General features: G+C 41.5%; 1 protein-coding gene across 1 annotated transcript in view; it reads right to left on the reverse strand.

Moving 5' to 3' along the window:
* Nucleotides 1-14,429, reverse strand: part of LOC112573468 (otoferlin-like) — a 119,061-nt gene that overhangs the window by 60,412 nt on the left and 44,220 nt on the right. Inside the window, 21 exon segments of the mRNA XM_025253870.1 lie at nucleotides 228-273; nucleotides 275-408; nucleotides 1,450-1,570; nucleotides 2,013-2,134; nucleotides 2,137-2,297; nucleotides 2,503-2,715; nucleotides 3,104-3,290; nucleotides 3,526-3,712; nucleotides 3,822-3,862; nucleotides 4,011-4,126; nucleotides 5,805-5,889; nucleotides 9,452-9,514; nucleotides 9,956-10,087; nucleotides 10,380-10,434; nucleotides 10,772-10,901; nucleotides 11,570-11,688; nucleotides 11,883-11,934; nucleotides 11,937-12,021; nucleotides 12,200-12,313; nucleotides 12,506-12,605; nucleotides 13,601-13,689. Coding sequence (XP_025109655.1) covers nucleotides 228-273; nucleotides 275-408; nucleotides 1,450-1,570; nucleotides 2,013-2,134; nucleotides 2,137-2,297; nucleotides 2,503-2,715; nucleotides 3,104-3,290; nucleotides 3,526-3,712; nucleotides 3,822-3,862; nucleotides 4,011-4,126; nucleotides 5,805-5,889; nucleotides 9,452-9,514; nucleotides 9,956-10,087; nucleotides 10,380-10,434; nucleotides 10,772-10,901; nucleotides 11,570-11,688; nucleotides 11,883-11,934; nucleotides 11,937-12,021; nucleotides 12,200-12,313; nucleotides 12,506-12,605; nucleotides 13,601-13,689 — 2,352 coding nt within the window.

Here is a 14,429-nt window from a genome sequence, read left to right on the forward strand (position 1 = left end):
CGAAGATTCTTCCCAAGAACCCAGATCCACAGGTACTTCACCCCAAACGTAGACAATTACAATAGAAAAAAGCGAAACATTGACGGAAGTAAAAGAAACGGAATCCATTTTTCCTCATTTTGATTAAATTCATGTCGAAAATTGTTATTTTTTAAAGTCCGACACACCTGTCACGTGACACATCCCTCCGCTGTGGAGAAAAAGAGTAAGTTCTGTGTAGTATTTACCATCTCACGAACAAGCAGGTTTTTTCTCTCCTTGTCCAGTCTGGTTCCCGGTCGTGCCTTTCACAAGAGAGACAAATTTAGAACAGCCTTGACCCAATTCTTCGAACACTCCGCGCAGACGTCGTTCGGGAAACGGCATTTCCTGGGCGATCTTGTCGTGGACTTCATTCAGGCCGTCCTCCTGTGCGGGAAAACAGAGAACAAGAGGTCCCAAGAGCTTCGTAGAATTAAAAAACAAACAAACAAACAAACAAACAAACAAACCCCGTGGTATCCTAGATGGTTGCTAGTAACTCGCGTGGCCACCATCCTAGTCTCGTAGAGACTATCCAAGTCTCGCGCTCGCGAGAAGGGAGTCAAACGCTTGCCTACAATCAGTATGCCACGGCACAAAGTAAGAAGATCAAAGAGAGGTGGGTTTATTTTTAATGCGACAAGCATTGCCCTAAGGACTTGGAACATTAGGCCCAGAGAATGCTGGACCAGATCGTTTCCAGACCAGGCTGTCGGTGGCCGTCTGGCATTCCAGACGAACAAATAATGCTGCGTGTCACAGTATGGACTCGACTATTTGTAAGTAACTCACTTAGCGGACTCTTCTTTTACAGAAGAATTGCCTAGACGACCAGCAAATACTGTACTTGTGCTTCCTTCTCCATCGCCTTCCCGAGACTATTTCAGAGAAACATGTCAGAAACAGCTGCTGAGTGACTGCTAATGGAAGGGAAGGTACTTAGGGACCTCGCCGTCAGATGTCTAACCTCCCACTGCATGCTGGGCAGGACAGCACGTGATCTTAGGTGCAGATAGTAAACTCGTCATGAAACTTCAAGAAAGCTGTTCAGGTCACTATTTATGAATCTGCATGTCATGTTTTCTGAATATATTTCACAAAATGTAGTGCACTGGAGTTCTAGAACTAGTTGTTACATTGCTTTTGGTTTTAGTTATATTATGTACAAAAGTACATATATACATCGTTATCTCTCTCTCTCTCACACACACATGCAAGCACGCACACTTCATTCCTCCATCATGCGTGAAAGAAACATTAATCAGCAATCATGGCGCTGACAATAACAGTTCGGGTGCGATAGCAGACATCTTTAAACTCTGAGGTTGGCTTATTTTGATTCTGCTCCACGGCCTACAAGTAAACAAATCCGTATTGTTTATGATTTTCAAAGATTTACAAAGTTCAGTCCGGATCATGCCAGCTCACCAGTTTGTCTGCGATTTTGTCGATGATGTTGCTGTTGTACATTCGGCGTCGGTGGTCCTCCATCATTTCCCGCACGTAAATACAAGGCTTGTCGTCGTAGTACGGCAGGTGGTAGTAACACCTACAACATAGCAACCCGTTACCATGACAACCTGAGAATTCTATGCAAACACTTTAGGATATCAGATGGCCTTCTCTTCTCCCTTTACCACCTGAATTTTGTGACAGGATGGTGCTAGGATCACAGTGAGAACTAGGGAGTTCCAGAAGAAAAGGGTAATAACTGAAATCAGACCAAATACAAAGAGGAAAAAAAAACAAGTAAATGAGGAAAGCGAGACCAAACAGGTAAATACCATGAACACAAACATTAACACAATAATGTAGTAGAATACTGGAACTACGTAGGTGTTCTTTGACCTGCAAATGCCTGTTAGTGGTTAACAAAACTCATGTGCAGCATTAGTAATAAATTCTTTGTTTATTCTTTCAAAGTGAAATGTCTTTCAGAGTTTCTAAATGAACAGTCCTGGACGTTTTGTCTTTACAGGTGAGCTGTATACCTGTCTCTAGACACTGGCCGCTGAGGGGTGGTGCTTTTCCATTTCGGCGTATCCATGGTGATGGAAGGCTCGTCCGAGTCCTCGGCCACTGAGCCCTGGTCAGAGTCGTCGCTGTCGTGGCCAGGTGACCTCTGCTGGGCGGGTTGTAGCCGTCCAGGACGTTGCCGGCGTTGCCAATGCTGCACTCGAAGTGGATGGGCTTCTCTGCCAGCTTCCTGTCGATCATCGTGGCCTCCAGAAAACAACCAAAGAGGAAGAACTCCTCCTGCTGCCCCGCAGCGTTCTGTTGGACAGAATAGTCGTGTAACCAGTTAAGTTTCTGTCAAGTGTTTGTGGGATGTTCCCAGGTTCGACTTTCCAGGAATGACTCGTACGGAAAAAGCAGAAAAATAAGGAGTAAAATTGATTGCCGAACTTGAAGAACATAGGAAGAAAGAGGAGAAAATGCAAATTTAAAAGATTAGTGCGTATTGAGGGGAAGTCGCACCTCCTGATATCGGCAAAGTTGCTTCAGTCTCCACGGTTGAAGGACCACTTTCTTGGACATCCAGAATTTCTGTCTTGAGTGCGATGAGTAGCCTGCCCCTGAAGGACACGCCTTCTCCAATCCCATCGTTGAGATGCTGATGTTTCTCTATCAACTGGTAGTAGCGGGTGGAGCCGTACAGGTTGACCCAGCAAGGACCAAATGTGGGCAGAAAACCTGCACAACAGAGGTAGAACAGACTCTGTGTATAGTTTAAACCTCAAGGACCTCAAGCAGCCATTTTGCAAAGCTGGAAAAAGAAGAGAAAGAGAGTGTTGATGTTAGAATAAAGAACAAAGAGGACACCACTGTCTGAGACATGCTGTGACTGTTATTTAAAAATGCATGCTCTTCAGCAGGTTTCAGCCAAGACTTTCACTAAACACAGGATGAGTGGAAACGTGTTCCACTACAATCTATCAATAATTAATCAAGTTATTAACTAGAGAGTTTTCTCCTCCACCCTGCAATATTATGTCCTGCAAGCATCCTACAGTAAAACACAGCAGTTATGTCCTTTGTCTTTGGACAACTCGACCTTTTCTTGACCCGCTCAACCACTCACCTTTCTCGCCCTCGTTAGAGATGGCAGACAGGTCGATGAAATGCGTGCCGATGATGTCATCGTTGACGCTGTCGCTGTCGCGAAGCTGTACTTTGATCCTCCGGCACAGCGGGGGGAACATCTCTGTGAAGACTACCTGCTCGTTCCACGCCGGCTCGTAGCTTCCCTTCTTGACTGACGTCTTGCCCTTTGAGAATCACCGACAGGTGTGAGATATCAGGTAATCATCAGGACGAGAAGAGGAGTCATTCCACCAACATCAATAGCCGGCAAATAGCAACATCGACTTCCAGAGGTCACAGATTGGCCTCCTTCTGCACGCGCTAATGCTTGAAGGATTTTCTTTTAGCTTGAGTAATTAAAGAATAAATGATTGCAAACTAACTTCATGTCGGCAAAGACCAAGCTGTTTCTCAACTTACTTTGTGTCCAGCGAAGCTGACCTCCACGTAAGGGTCAACGAGGTCTTTGCTCTCACCAGTGAACGCTTTCTTCACGTTCGCAACAATCCCAGCATTCATCTTGGGCAAGCCGTCTGCTCGGTACACCTTGATATAGAATTTGGCTCTTTGTCTGTCGGCTGGAACTCCGTCTGGAAGTAGCAGATTTCTGAAAGAAAAACAAACAGAAAAAAACAAAGATCAATACTGGTCATTGTTGATGTGTGTGTGTTTAAAAAATAAAATTAAACTGTACAAAAAAACAAGAATTTACTCACGCCTCAACATCGTCTTCGTCTTTGTCTGACTTCTGTGGAACCTGAAGACAGAGTGAACGAACCTTGAGTGAGAAACTGTGAAACACACTACCACTTATCTTGTCGCCTTGTCTGACCATTACATTCACGAGTGGCAGGTACACATGTCATTAGCCACACTCTAAAAAGGTTTTCTTCAATTTTTCTAACCTTGATAGAATCTCCTTTTCCAATCACAGCGATGTCACATTTGAGATAACCTTTCAACCCTCCATTGATATCTTCAGGGTCGGTGAGCATGGCCCACTTGTGATAGAACTGGTGACCTGTCAGCAAGGAGACATTTCAGTAACGGTCTTAGAAATTTGAAAATCAGTAGCTGACTTTCACTTAAGCTAGTTTAAAGGCATATGAACAAGGTAAGAGGAATTTATAAAGATTGAAAAAAAAGCTGACAAGAAAGAAATAAGTATCTAATCAGGATAGAAGTTCCAGAAGTTTTTTGACAGCTTCTGAAGTAAACTCTTCTTTCTTAAAATAAGTGAACTTGTGCTGTAAGTAACCAGTTTCAGCAAAACTCTCTGACCCTCAAATACAGACAAGCGTTTTTGTCCACTTCATCCAAATCGCCGACAGTCAAACTCGCAGACTGACAGACCAGCAAACATTTCAACAACAACACTCATACTTCAGCAGCCTTGGCATCGACACAACACAACCAAGAAACATATTTCCCAGACAAACAAACTTACACAAATGTTCATGCATCATTCAAACAAAGACTTGTATTTACTAGAACTACATAACAAGTTTAATATGTATTTAAATGTATTTTCATTTTCCAGTTAAGTCCGATAACTATTTCAAACGATTGCAATATAGATGAAAAAACACAGGTGTATAATTAAGTCTTATTCAAAGCCCACACGACCAAAAAGCATAAGCAAAGTTAAAATTCACAGCAACATATTTATTTAAAAAATAGGTAAAACACTTACCTGAAGTTCACGTAGATCGCTCCTCAAAGCTACTAAAGTTCTTATACTTAACTAAAGTCAATGAAAAAAGTTTTAAATATGTTTTTTTAATTGTTCTACACCAAGACTCAAACTACTTCTAGACGTCCAGAGTGGCTGAAACTTTGCTCTAATAAATAATTGTAAATTTTAATTCGTTTAACCCGCGGATTTTCTTAGCAAATATGATATTCGCAACCTGCAGTATGTCGTGTTTAATCTTTTGATCACGTGATGCAGTCAAGGTTCAAGTTCTGAGTCTGACTTGAAATCTTATTTTTGTGTTTGGTGTAAGAAAAGAGAATAGCAATCCGCACAAATTTCATTTCAAGAAATGTTTTTGTTAATTGTTTGCTACTAGTCGACCGTGCCTTACACAGTTTGCCGTGTCCAGGCAGGTCATGGATGGCGGCTCTGGCTTCCCTAATAAAAGAAACACCGACTGCTTCATAGTCTTCCTGTTACAGACCTGAGTGAATCTTAAACGCGAACCCACGAACCCAATATAAAAGTGAGCAGAACCACACACTCGGGTGTCGTGAAAGTGTCGGATACCCTAGATGGTCCTGTTTGAAACTCCAAGATGGTCTTCCCCAAGTAGTAGCATTTCATCACTTGTTTGAAAAACTTTTCAGTTGACTGTAGTACGATGGGCATAATCTGACTTACCCTCTAGTGAATTTAAAAGTTTTAAAGTTGTCTAAGATTTATTTACATTTTATTTCGCTATCTCATCATAGGGGTACATAATATTTAAAAATACAATTAAAAAGACTATATTACACACCTGCACAACACCACTGTGGAAACAGTTAACATAAATAAGCACACCTGCTGCACAAAGCCACATCGGTGTCAGGGGATCCTAGATAAAGTAATGTCAAGAAGGATGTTTTAATGTTGTTAACATAAACCGAATGTCCTGAGAGGATTTACACCCGGTACACAGCTGCGGGTAGCAGAGAGACACACAGGGTGGGTATCCTACCTTCCTGAGCGTAGACCGTGGCTACGTCCAGCTTGTAGGAGCCCAGAACTTTGGTGGTGCGCAGAATGCGTCCCGACTGACACGCCTGAGTGGAGACAGTGGCCATGCAGACGTCAAGCAAGAGAGCACACATCGCACATCCATCGTCCCAAGAGAAGAAAAGCAATGAAAAAAGAGACTCTCACCCCCGCAACAGTTCCGACAAAGTGTGCAGCAGCTTCAATCCTAGACCTGGCACTTACAGGAAACTCTTGGACCTGCTGCCTTCTAGGACCTTCTAGTGACTGTCCTCCTGGCTTTGAGGACCTTCTGCTTACTGTCTTCTTGTCTTAGAGGATAGATGAGTATTATCGTCTCATTTTCGAGGAAGCTTTAGACTGGATGTGCTGGTTCTAAAGCATTGTCTTAGCTGCACACTTTGTCGTGTACTCAGAATGGAGAACAGATTGTTTATATTTTAAAACAAAAGCAAAATATAGAAAGAGTTTATAAAAAAAGCTGTATCTACATATTCTGGAATAAAAATACGAAAATAACGAAGAAGATATTTAAAGACAAACAGGCAATTTTATACATTCTGTTATCCTTTATGGTCTCATATGCTGCTTTTCAGCGCACAGGTTCTTCAACTTGGTATCAAAAAAACGAGTCTTGACTGCAGGAAAGGTGAACTTCAACCAGAGGACATTGAAATGTGAAGATGGTATAGCTCACAAGCAGCTCCTACAGGTCTGGTGGTATTCGCCACAAACCTCCTTCTCTCACTACCTGACGATGCTTAAAAACAAACAGTAGACGACCATTTCTGTGTTTCTGAGGTCCTGTCAAAGCAAGACCTGCATGCCTTGCATTGTTTCTCTGTACACGTATCTTATGAAAGCCAACATTTATTTTGAAGTTGATATTTTTCAACTATGGAAGAAAAGAACACGATGCAGGAGATAATGTTTTGTTCATTCTTGGTTTTGTCAAGCGCCAATGCCTGTTTTCAACCAGTGAAAAAACAGAACTGGACAAGCTCCAATCAAATATTATTTCATTTCCAAACCTTTTCATTAGAGAAAAAACCGCGGCTGAAACCCTTTGAGCAGCTCTGCCAAAAGCCAACGGCGCAAACATTTCTCCTTTTCTCCATGCACGCGCTGATAGGAAAATCCACTTTTCAAAGAAAGTTTTGGTTACTACAAGTGGCGATAGTCCATAATAAAAATGTACACTAAAATCATGCAATTTCATTCGTCTCCTACCACACGAAGGAAACAAAAACAAAAAATATGTTGGATGCAAATGTAGGCAAATAGTTTCTGAAAGTGCAGTTGGTACGCTTAGGATGAAGGCGGGAAAGCAAAGCAGACACCAGCATCTTCCACATGCGAGAAAGGTGTGGATTACCTGGGTACAGGTGGGACAAAAACAATAAAAAACAGAAGAAAGAAAGTAAACTACCACGCGATCTGTACACCGTGGAAACATCTAACTTGAAAGTGCCCACTATGTTTCCAGAGCGCAGGAAATTGCGGGAGTGAAGGACCTTGAGGAGTGAAATAAAAGATTCTCATTAGACATCTCAGCTCAAGCCTGTCAGTATGTGTGTTTGTAGGTGTGATTACAATCGTAGTATAGTTGTGTATATCTGTGTGTGAGGCGCGCATGGGTAGGGGCTGTGAAAGTGTGCAATGGTAGACTTCTGTTCCACAAACTCTTTTAATAATATACATAGTAAAGATTTAAACGTGTTTGACAGTAAACAACACCCAGTGGCTGTGTATTAAAGTAATAATGTCTGAAATAAGGAAAATGACTTTTTCTAATTAATGAGGACAAAGGTCATCCTAATCATGCGACAAAGGACTTGTGGCATACAGGCGAGGGGGAAGGTGAATGAACAGATGAATCCTTTCACTCCACGTAAACAACAACATACTAGTAGGGATGTGAAGGTGGTACAGTGGTCGCTTTTTTCTTTTGTTTCATCGACAAATCGTTGCTAGCTGCGGTACCCGAACGAAAGGAAGGAAAGGAAGGAAAGGAAATACAGTCATGTATACATGCACCATAGGACATTTTGGTCAACAATAGAGCAAAATCATGTACACTCGATGTATACACTCGGTATGAACAGTCCATATGCACACTGGATATACACTCGATGTGTTCACATTACGATCACATCGTCTAACGACGTTTCCTCAGAAATATTGTTCTGTGAAATCGCTTCATTTGAATAGTTCAGCTTTTTCAAAAGTTCTTTCTCGCTCTTTCTATTTGAGAATTTATTTATCAGTTTGTCGTTTATACAGCTTTTCAATTTTTAACATTTCCTTATAAAAATTTGTGGTTGTGTTCATGTGTATAGATATTTGCTACACATTTTTTTTGCCAAGAATAAATGTAAAGACTCAGGCATAAACCCACCTGTTCCCCATCTATATGTATGTAGAAAGATAAAAAGTTGATTGGTAGATGGATAAATGTTTACAGATGAAACAGACAGATGATGAAGTTCTCAAAAGCTCAAAGTTATTGCAGATCAGCACCATTCTCCAATGCTCCATTCATCTGTAATGTTGCCGTATTTGCCAGATACCAAGGAACACATGTCAAGAAACAGAAAACAAGTGACATGGAGCTGCACTAGCTGTACGAGTGAGAGAGGAAGAGGAGAGTGCTCAGTGAGAAAGTATGAGTCGGATGCTGACTGTTTCTGTAAGAATCACTACAATACTTGACTCTGTGACTGAGGCACAGTGTGGCCAGACAATCTCAGTGTCAGCCATTACTTGGTGACATCAAGAGAGGCACACGCTGATTGGTTCTGGAGATTGAGCACAAAGTACTCTGAACTCACAAGTCGAACGACACCACTGAGCCAACGCGGGTCCCTGATGGCTTTGAGGAGGTTGTCAAGGCAACCCGTTAGACGTCACTGGAACTGGGTGAGCAGGGGAGGACTTGACCATTCCATAAGACCAGGAACTCACAGGAGGAACAAGCTTCCAGAGTGTATTGTTAGACTACGTCCCTCTACCTTGTGGTAAGCTAATCCTAACTCGGAGGCAGATGACTTGAAGGACTTACTATCTGAATCGCTAACCTCAGACTTTCCATAAAAATTCCAATTCATTGTGTTTTTTCCCGCAGACAGCAGCATTCTGGGCTCCAAGCGGTGACAAACACCGTAAAATCACACATTTCCCAGCCATTCCGCAACTTGATATCCGTATCCAATGGCAACTAGGCTTTTATACATCCCTTTGCTTTGCTCGAACTTTTTCATCTCATGTCAGTGTGCCTCACCCTGTCACACGATAAAAGGAGTTTCAGAGGTCTTCATGGTTTACAGTTTGGGGCTGGTGGCTGCCACTAGGATCAGTCAGTGGAAGGGAAGAAAAGTAAAAGAAACCGAAGAGACAGAAGGGAAGATAAAAAGACAGAGAGAAAACGGAGGGAAAACGTGAAGTTACAACCAACTAGTTCAGACAAAACATCCATGTTGTCATTTAATGTAGTGGTGAAATGTCTGTATTTATTAATGTGTGTATTACATATACACAGGATAAACAAGCGGATGATTACATTCAACAAGTAGTCCCAGGAACAGGTGGCGACTAGAGTAAGATTATTTTTCTCTGACATGGAGTACTTACGGTGAGTGTGATAATCTTGTCAAACAGCATCACAGGTGGGATGTGGAAGTCGAACACAAAGTACTGCAACAGACAGTCTCCTCCATACATTATGTACAGCAATGTATGTTTGTCTTAAACTGTACCTTCATATATATTGATAAATTCATTTATAACTTTGATGACCAAGCACCGAGCCTCATGGACTGAAGTCTGGCCCGCTACGTGTGTCGGTGCGTTTGTATACGCGTGTGTGTGTGAGTGTTGTGAGGGGACGAGTTAAATATGTGATGTTTTACAAACTGTCAGTCGTGATGAATAACAACAGTAATAAGACAAAGTTGCAGGTATGATACTAACGATATGGTACACAAAGTAAAGTATTACATTCTGAAGCATAAAAATTAATTAAAAAATAAATAATAATAATAATACAGAACCCATTCAGCAGCCATAGAGACCAGAAAGTAAGTCAACCAGGAGAGGAAACAAATATTGTTCTTGCACTGACGGGCCGACCCTAACCTCATTATAGTAAGGACAGTTGGTGGACTCCTTGACAGAAGTGTACTTCTTCTGGTCGCCGACCTGCACGCACACCACTGGGTCCATGTTGAGTCCCGCCAGCTGCCGGGCTTCGATGATAGTCACGCAGACCTGCAATGGATGTGAATGTGATGAGTTTGATAGGCGGCACGATAATTACTTCCTGGCAATCAACTTCTGCTTGCACATCATGCTGTTAGACCTCTCGACCTTTCTCCAAATTGGAGTTTGCGCAGTGGGCGGTCAAGGGCCTTAAGTATCATCACATTGAGACATCAAACAGACCAACAAAGGTCTTGTGCCAGCTACATTTCACCGCCTAATTCATGCCTTGTAAACTTGCTTTATCTAAAGGGATTAGCTTCATTTTGTCTTAAAAAGAAAAAAAGCAGTTTTTTCATACCTGAAAGTCTTGTGCTTTCATCATGAGGTCTTCATTAGCCGTCAATGGCCTGGACCTGAGGATCCAGGAGATGTTTTCTTAATGACTCATCATACAAACACGCCAAGACAGGCTTTAAAACCTAGTAACTGTTATTATCAATGTGTCTTAGATCACTGTCAAAGGGTTCTTTATGAATGATAATCATTAGAGTAGAATTTCTATAAAGGTTGAATGGTATGCTAAGCTAACAATCGTAGACAGAACTAAGTATTTCTTGTAACCTCCTTATACAACTCTTTTATAAATTCAAGTGAAAACAGTGTTTGAAGATTTTTTTTAACCGCCCACCCGTTCATCCGCTCCCCTCTGACCCCCCGAGTCACACGAAAAGCCAAAAGGCTGAGACTTACTTTTTAGTTCCATGGATTTTAGATATTCCAGAATGTTCGCTTGTGTTGTCATCTTCCGTCAGCTGCTGAGCTGTGGCCGCGAGCATTGACGCCACTTCCGCTGCCCTGGCGTCCAGGTCATTGGACTCTGCTGTGGGAAAGGGAGCAGGTCGGGTGGACATTAAAGTGACTGGTGATTCTTCATTACAAAACAACAGACTCGGGCAAAAAGCAAACCCAGATAAAACATACAATAACATTAAAGATAAATAATTGTACACTCTTACAAATGTTTAGAGAGAGAATAAATGAAATCTGCATTTCCTACAGTAATCACAAAACGGAGTTACTTTCAGTATAAACCGAAAAGAAGGTTCAGGGACTGGCAAGAAAAAAGGTGAGAGTTCGGGCTTATTTATTATTTACTCAGTACGTCCCGCCTAAAATCTAATAAAACGTCTGTTCAACGGAAAAGTTCTATTCTGGTTGCCTGGTTCAGCCAATTCAGTGACCCCTGTGGGTTTTTTTAGTTGTAAATGTTAATTGTGAGACACACTTGTCCACGAATGAGACCAAACAAAACACTGGCAGACACATCCTGTCTGTATTTAAAACTTCCATCCTGAAAAACGAAAAGCTTACTTCAAAGAGAAGAAGGACAAGCGTAAGAGGATTATTCAATTAGTTAATTAGCACAGAAAGAGCAACAGAATTCCCCGCTTATTTAATAAGTTAATTAGTACAGACACAAACAACCGAATGCCCAGTCTATGGCGGTTATTGTCTCTCTAGGCCCCTCACCCTCACCCACCCACTCACCCGAGTCTGGGTCGTTTTCGCCTGTCACCGTTTTGTTGTCGTCGTCTAAACTGCTGGAGTTGCTCGGTCGTTGTTTCTTCATCATCGCCATCTTGACCACAGTGCTGAGCTTGCTGATGCTGCAGGACGATGAAAGTTGAATTCTTAACATTTGAACTTGGATGCCCAGAAAACTACTCTTGCTTGTATTCGTACCAAATATACACAAACAATATTGTTAGAGGACCAAGACACTTCATTTGCTTGAATACAATGGCTCTCAAATGAGTTTTTTAACAATGTGTTGGAATAAAGAAGTGAGCGAGAAACTAACTGTTTTGGAGACTTGGACGAGGATTTTGACGAGAGACTCATGGTTGAGCCCTCACAGATCGCGTGGGACTGGACATGGTCATGTCTTCTACATCCAGGTCTGTAGTTGACCGTTCGAGATTCAGCTGGTTTCTCTCCTCCTAAAATAAAATAAAATAAAAAAAAATTAAATAAAATAAAATAAAATGTCTTTCTGGAGTATAGTGTTTTAGAAGAAATTAAATTTATGTTCAAGTACTTAATTTCCATGTAGTTACCTCCCTTGTTGTTCACTAGAATATAACACCGAAAACAAAGAGACACCAGGTTTAAACTCACCTCAGACAGAGGGCGTCTGTACTCGTCGCTGGTCAGTCGTTCGAATCCACCGGTTTGCCAGGAACCCACAGAACCGTCGGGTGCATTGTAGGTCAACTCAAAGGTTATCTTGGTCTGAAAAAGACAAAATGAAAGGCAAACTTTTGTAACAATCACGTGGTTCTCAGAAGGTTGAGGAAACTAAATGAGAAAAGCATACAAAACTGCCGACACTTCAAAGTATATCCTGACAGTGAGAAGTGTGTGAAGTGGATGTTGGTATTAACCACACTCAGGTGTAAGAATGAAGGAATTTTTTTCTGTCACCTGCATGACCACATTGCTGGCGTCCAGCAGACTGTCCGAGATCCGGATGTTGCCGACCTCGACGAGCTCTTGAAGAATCATACGGAATGTCCCCACCAGCCTGCACAAAACACACAGTGGGTAGATTGAATACCTGGACACCACTTGGACCTGTCTATCACCTGGACACCACCTGGTTTTACTTGTACAGCAATTTTCTGATGCTGAGGCTTCTTGGTGATGTGTGGGGTAACTGTCATCGTCACCTAGTATAATATTCCTGCCCCGGGGATAGTTTAGAGTTTAGACCATATTTCCCGCTGCTTATGGACAAAATGCAAAACTATGTGTACTTGTGTAGAAGTTTTTTTCCACATGTACAGTATCCACTTTGGTTCTTAAAAGCGTTGAAATGAAATAACTGGAATCGATGGCCTGTTTGTCCCAAAGTGAGGGAGGCAAATTCGATTTTGTTAAAAGAAGCAGATGTACGTGTTTCACGTGCCCGTTGTTCTATTGTGTTAGTCTACATCAGGTCACAGTGGCCTGGCCTCGTACACAAAGGTCACACTGCTCTGATGTGTAAATATTCTACTGTAGCAATTAGGACACGAATCCCAAGCTGCAGAAAATAAAAAGCATCACCAAGTGCAAAATCAATAGTTCTCTTTGTGATCTTGACAAAGCTTTCTCTACTTGAGTGATGGCCGTGCTCATGGTCAGGGTTAGGAGAGACCCATCAGAATAAATTCCTTATCTAAATGTATTCCAGCAAAAGTGATTGTGCAACACTGGAACAATGATACATTGTGAGTGGACTCTTGATGGACATGCTTCATTTACATGGCGGAGTTTCAGAAACTGGACTAACATGTTTGAATATGCTCCTTTTGTTGATTCTTTTGTTTGCAAAAATAATGTGCTTCTAGATTCCTTAGTGTAAGACATTTTTTGAAAGTTCCAGATGAAATATTTAATATGTGCAGCAGGCTGCATGGAGGCGTATATGTAGAAAATAAATACTTGTCTGAAATAATTTGGTTTAAGCAGATCGAATCAACCATAACTACACTTGATTTCATTAAATATTTCTTTAACAAACTTCTCAATATTTACTTGTTGCTGAGATATTTGTTGTAGTTGAAGATCTGTATGTCGATGATCTCCTCGGCTTCGATGGGGCGAGCCACTGGCCACTCGAACGTCTGCAACACAAGCATCACCACGTGTTATCTTGTTGTCGGTGTCTTTGCTGGTGTTTCTCCTCTCCTCTACATAACTAGCCAGATAATGAGTGATCACAATGAGCGACTGAAAGCAAGAAAGGAGGAGTTTGTAAACTTTCTTGGGTAAAAGGTGTTAGTGAGGCAACTCTTATCTAAAACATTTGTTGTATTTGTGCCCGTCTCTTCTCTCCCTAGCAGTCTTTCCTTCCCCAACCTTCTAAGACCCTGAGCAGATGGAGGAACAATGCTGTGCTACACGGGCCTCATACACTAATTTTTTAACCACTCAAATATCAAAGCCGATGTATTTTTCTATTCTGAATTAAACTTTACATTTAGTTTTTACAACAAACATCGTTTCCATTAGTTAATTGCACTTAATTCGTCAGCTGACTGGCATCACCGTTGCGGGATATGTCAAGGTGGTCATCCACGCAACCTTATGGAAATCTTTAGCTTGAAAAGAAATTAAATACTGTTTCTTTTCTGAAAGACAGTTTTTATACTAAAAACGAACCAAAAAAAAAGCGAAGCAGCCATTCTTCCCTCTAGAGATTGGTGAAGCTTTTGCATTTACGTAAAGAAAGAAACTGAAAAATTACAAATCTTGTTTCCACAAGAGAGAATTTTGAGATAATGAAAAAATAGGCAGAAGGTTTCGCTCTTTTCCAAAAGACACTGGCAAGGAAACTGATAAAAATGATATTTTTGAGAGAGTT

Source organism: Pomacea canaliculata, linkage group LG10 (genome assembly GCF_003073045.1).
Source record: "Pomacea canaliculata isolate SZHN2017 linkage group LG10, ASM307304v1, whole genome shotgun sequence".
Classification (NCBI taxonomy): Eukaryota; Metazoa; Mollusca; class Gastropoda; order Architaenioglossa; family Ampullariidae; genus Pomacea; species Pomacea canaliculata.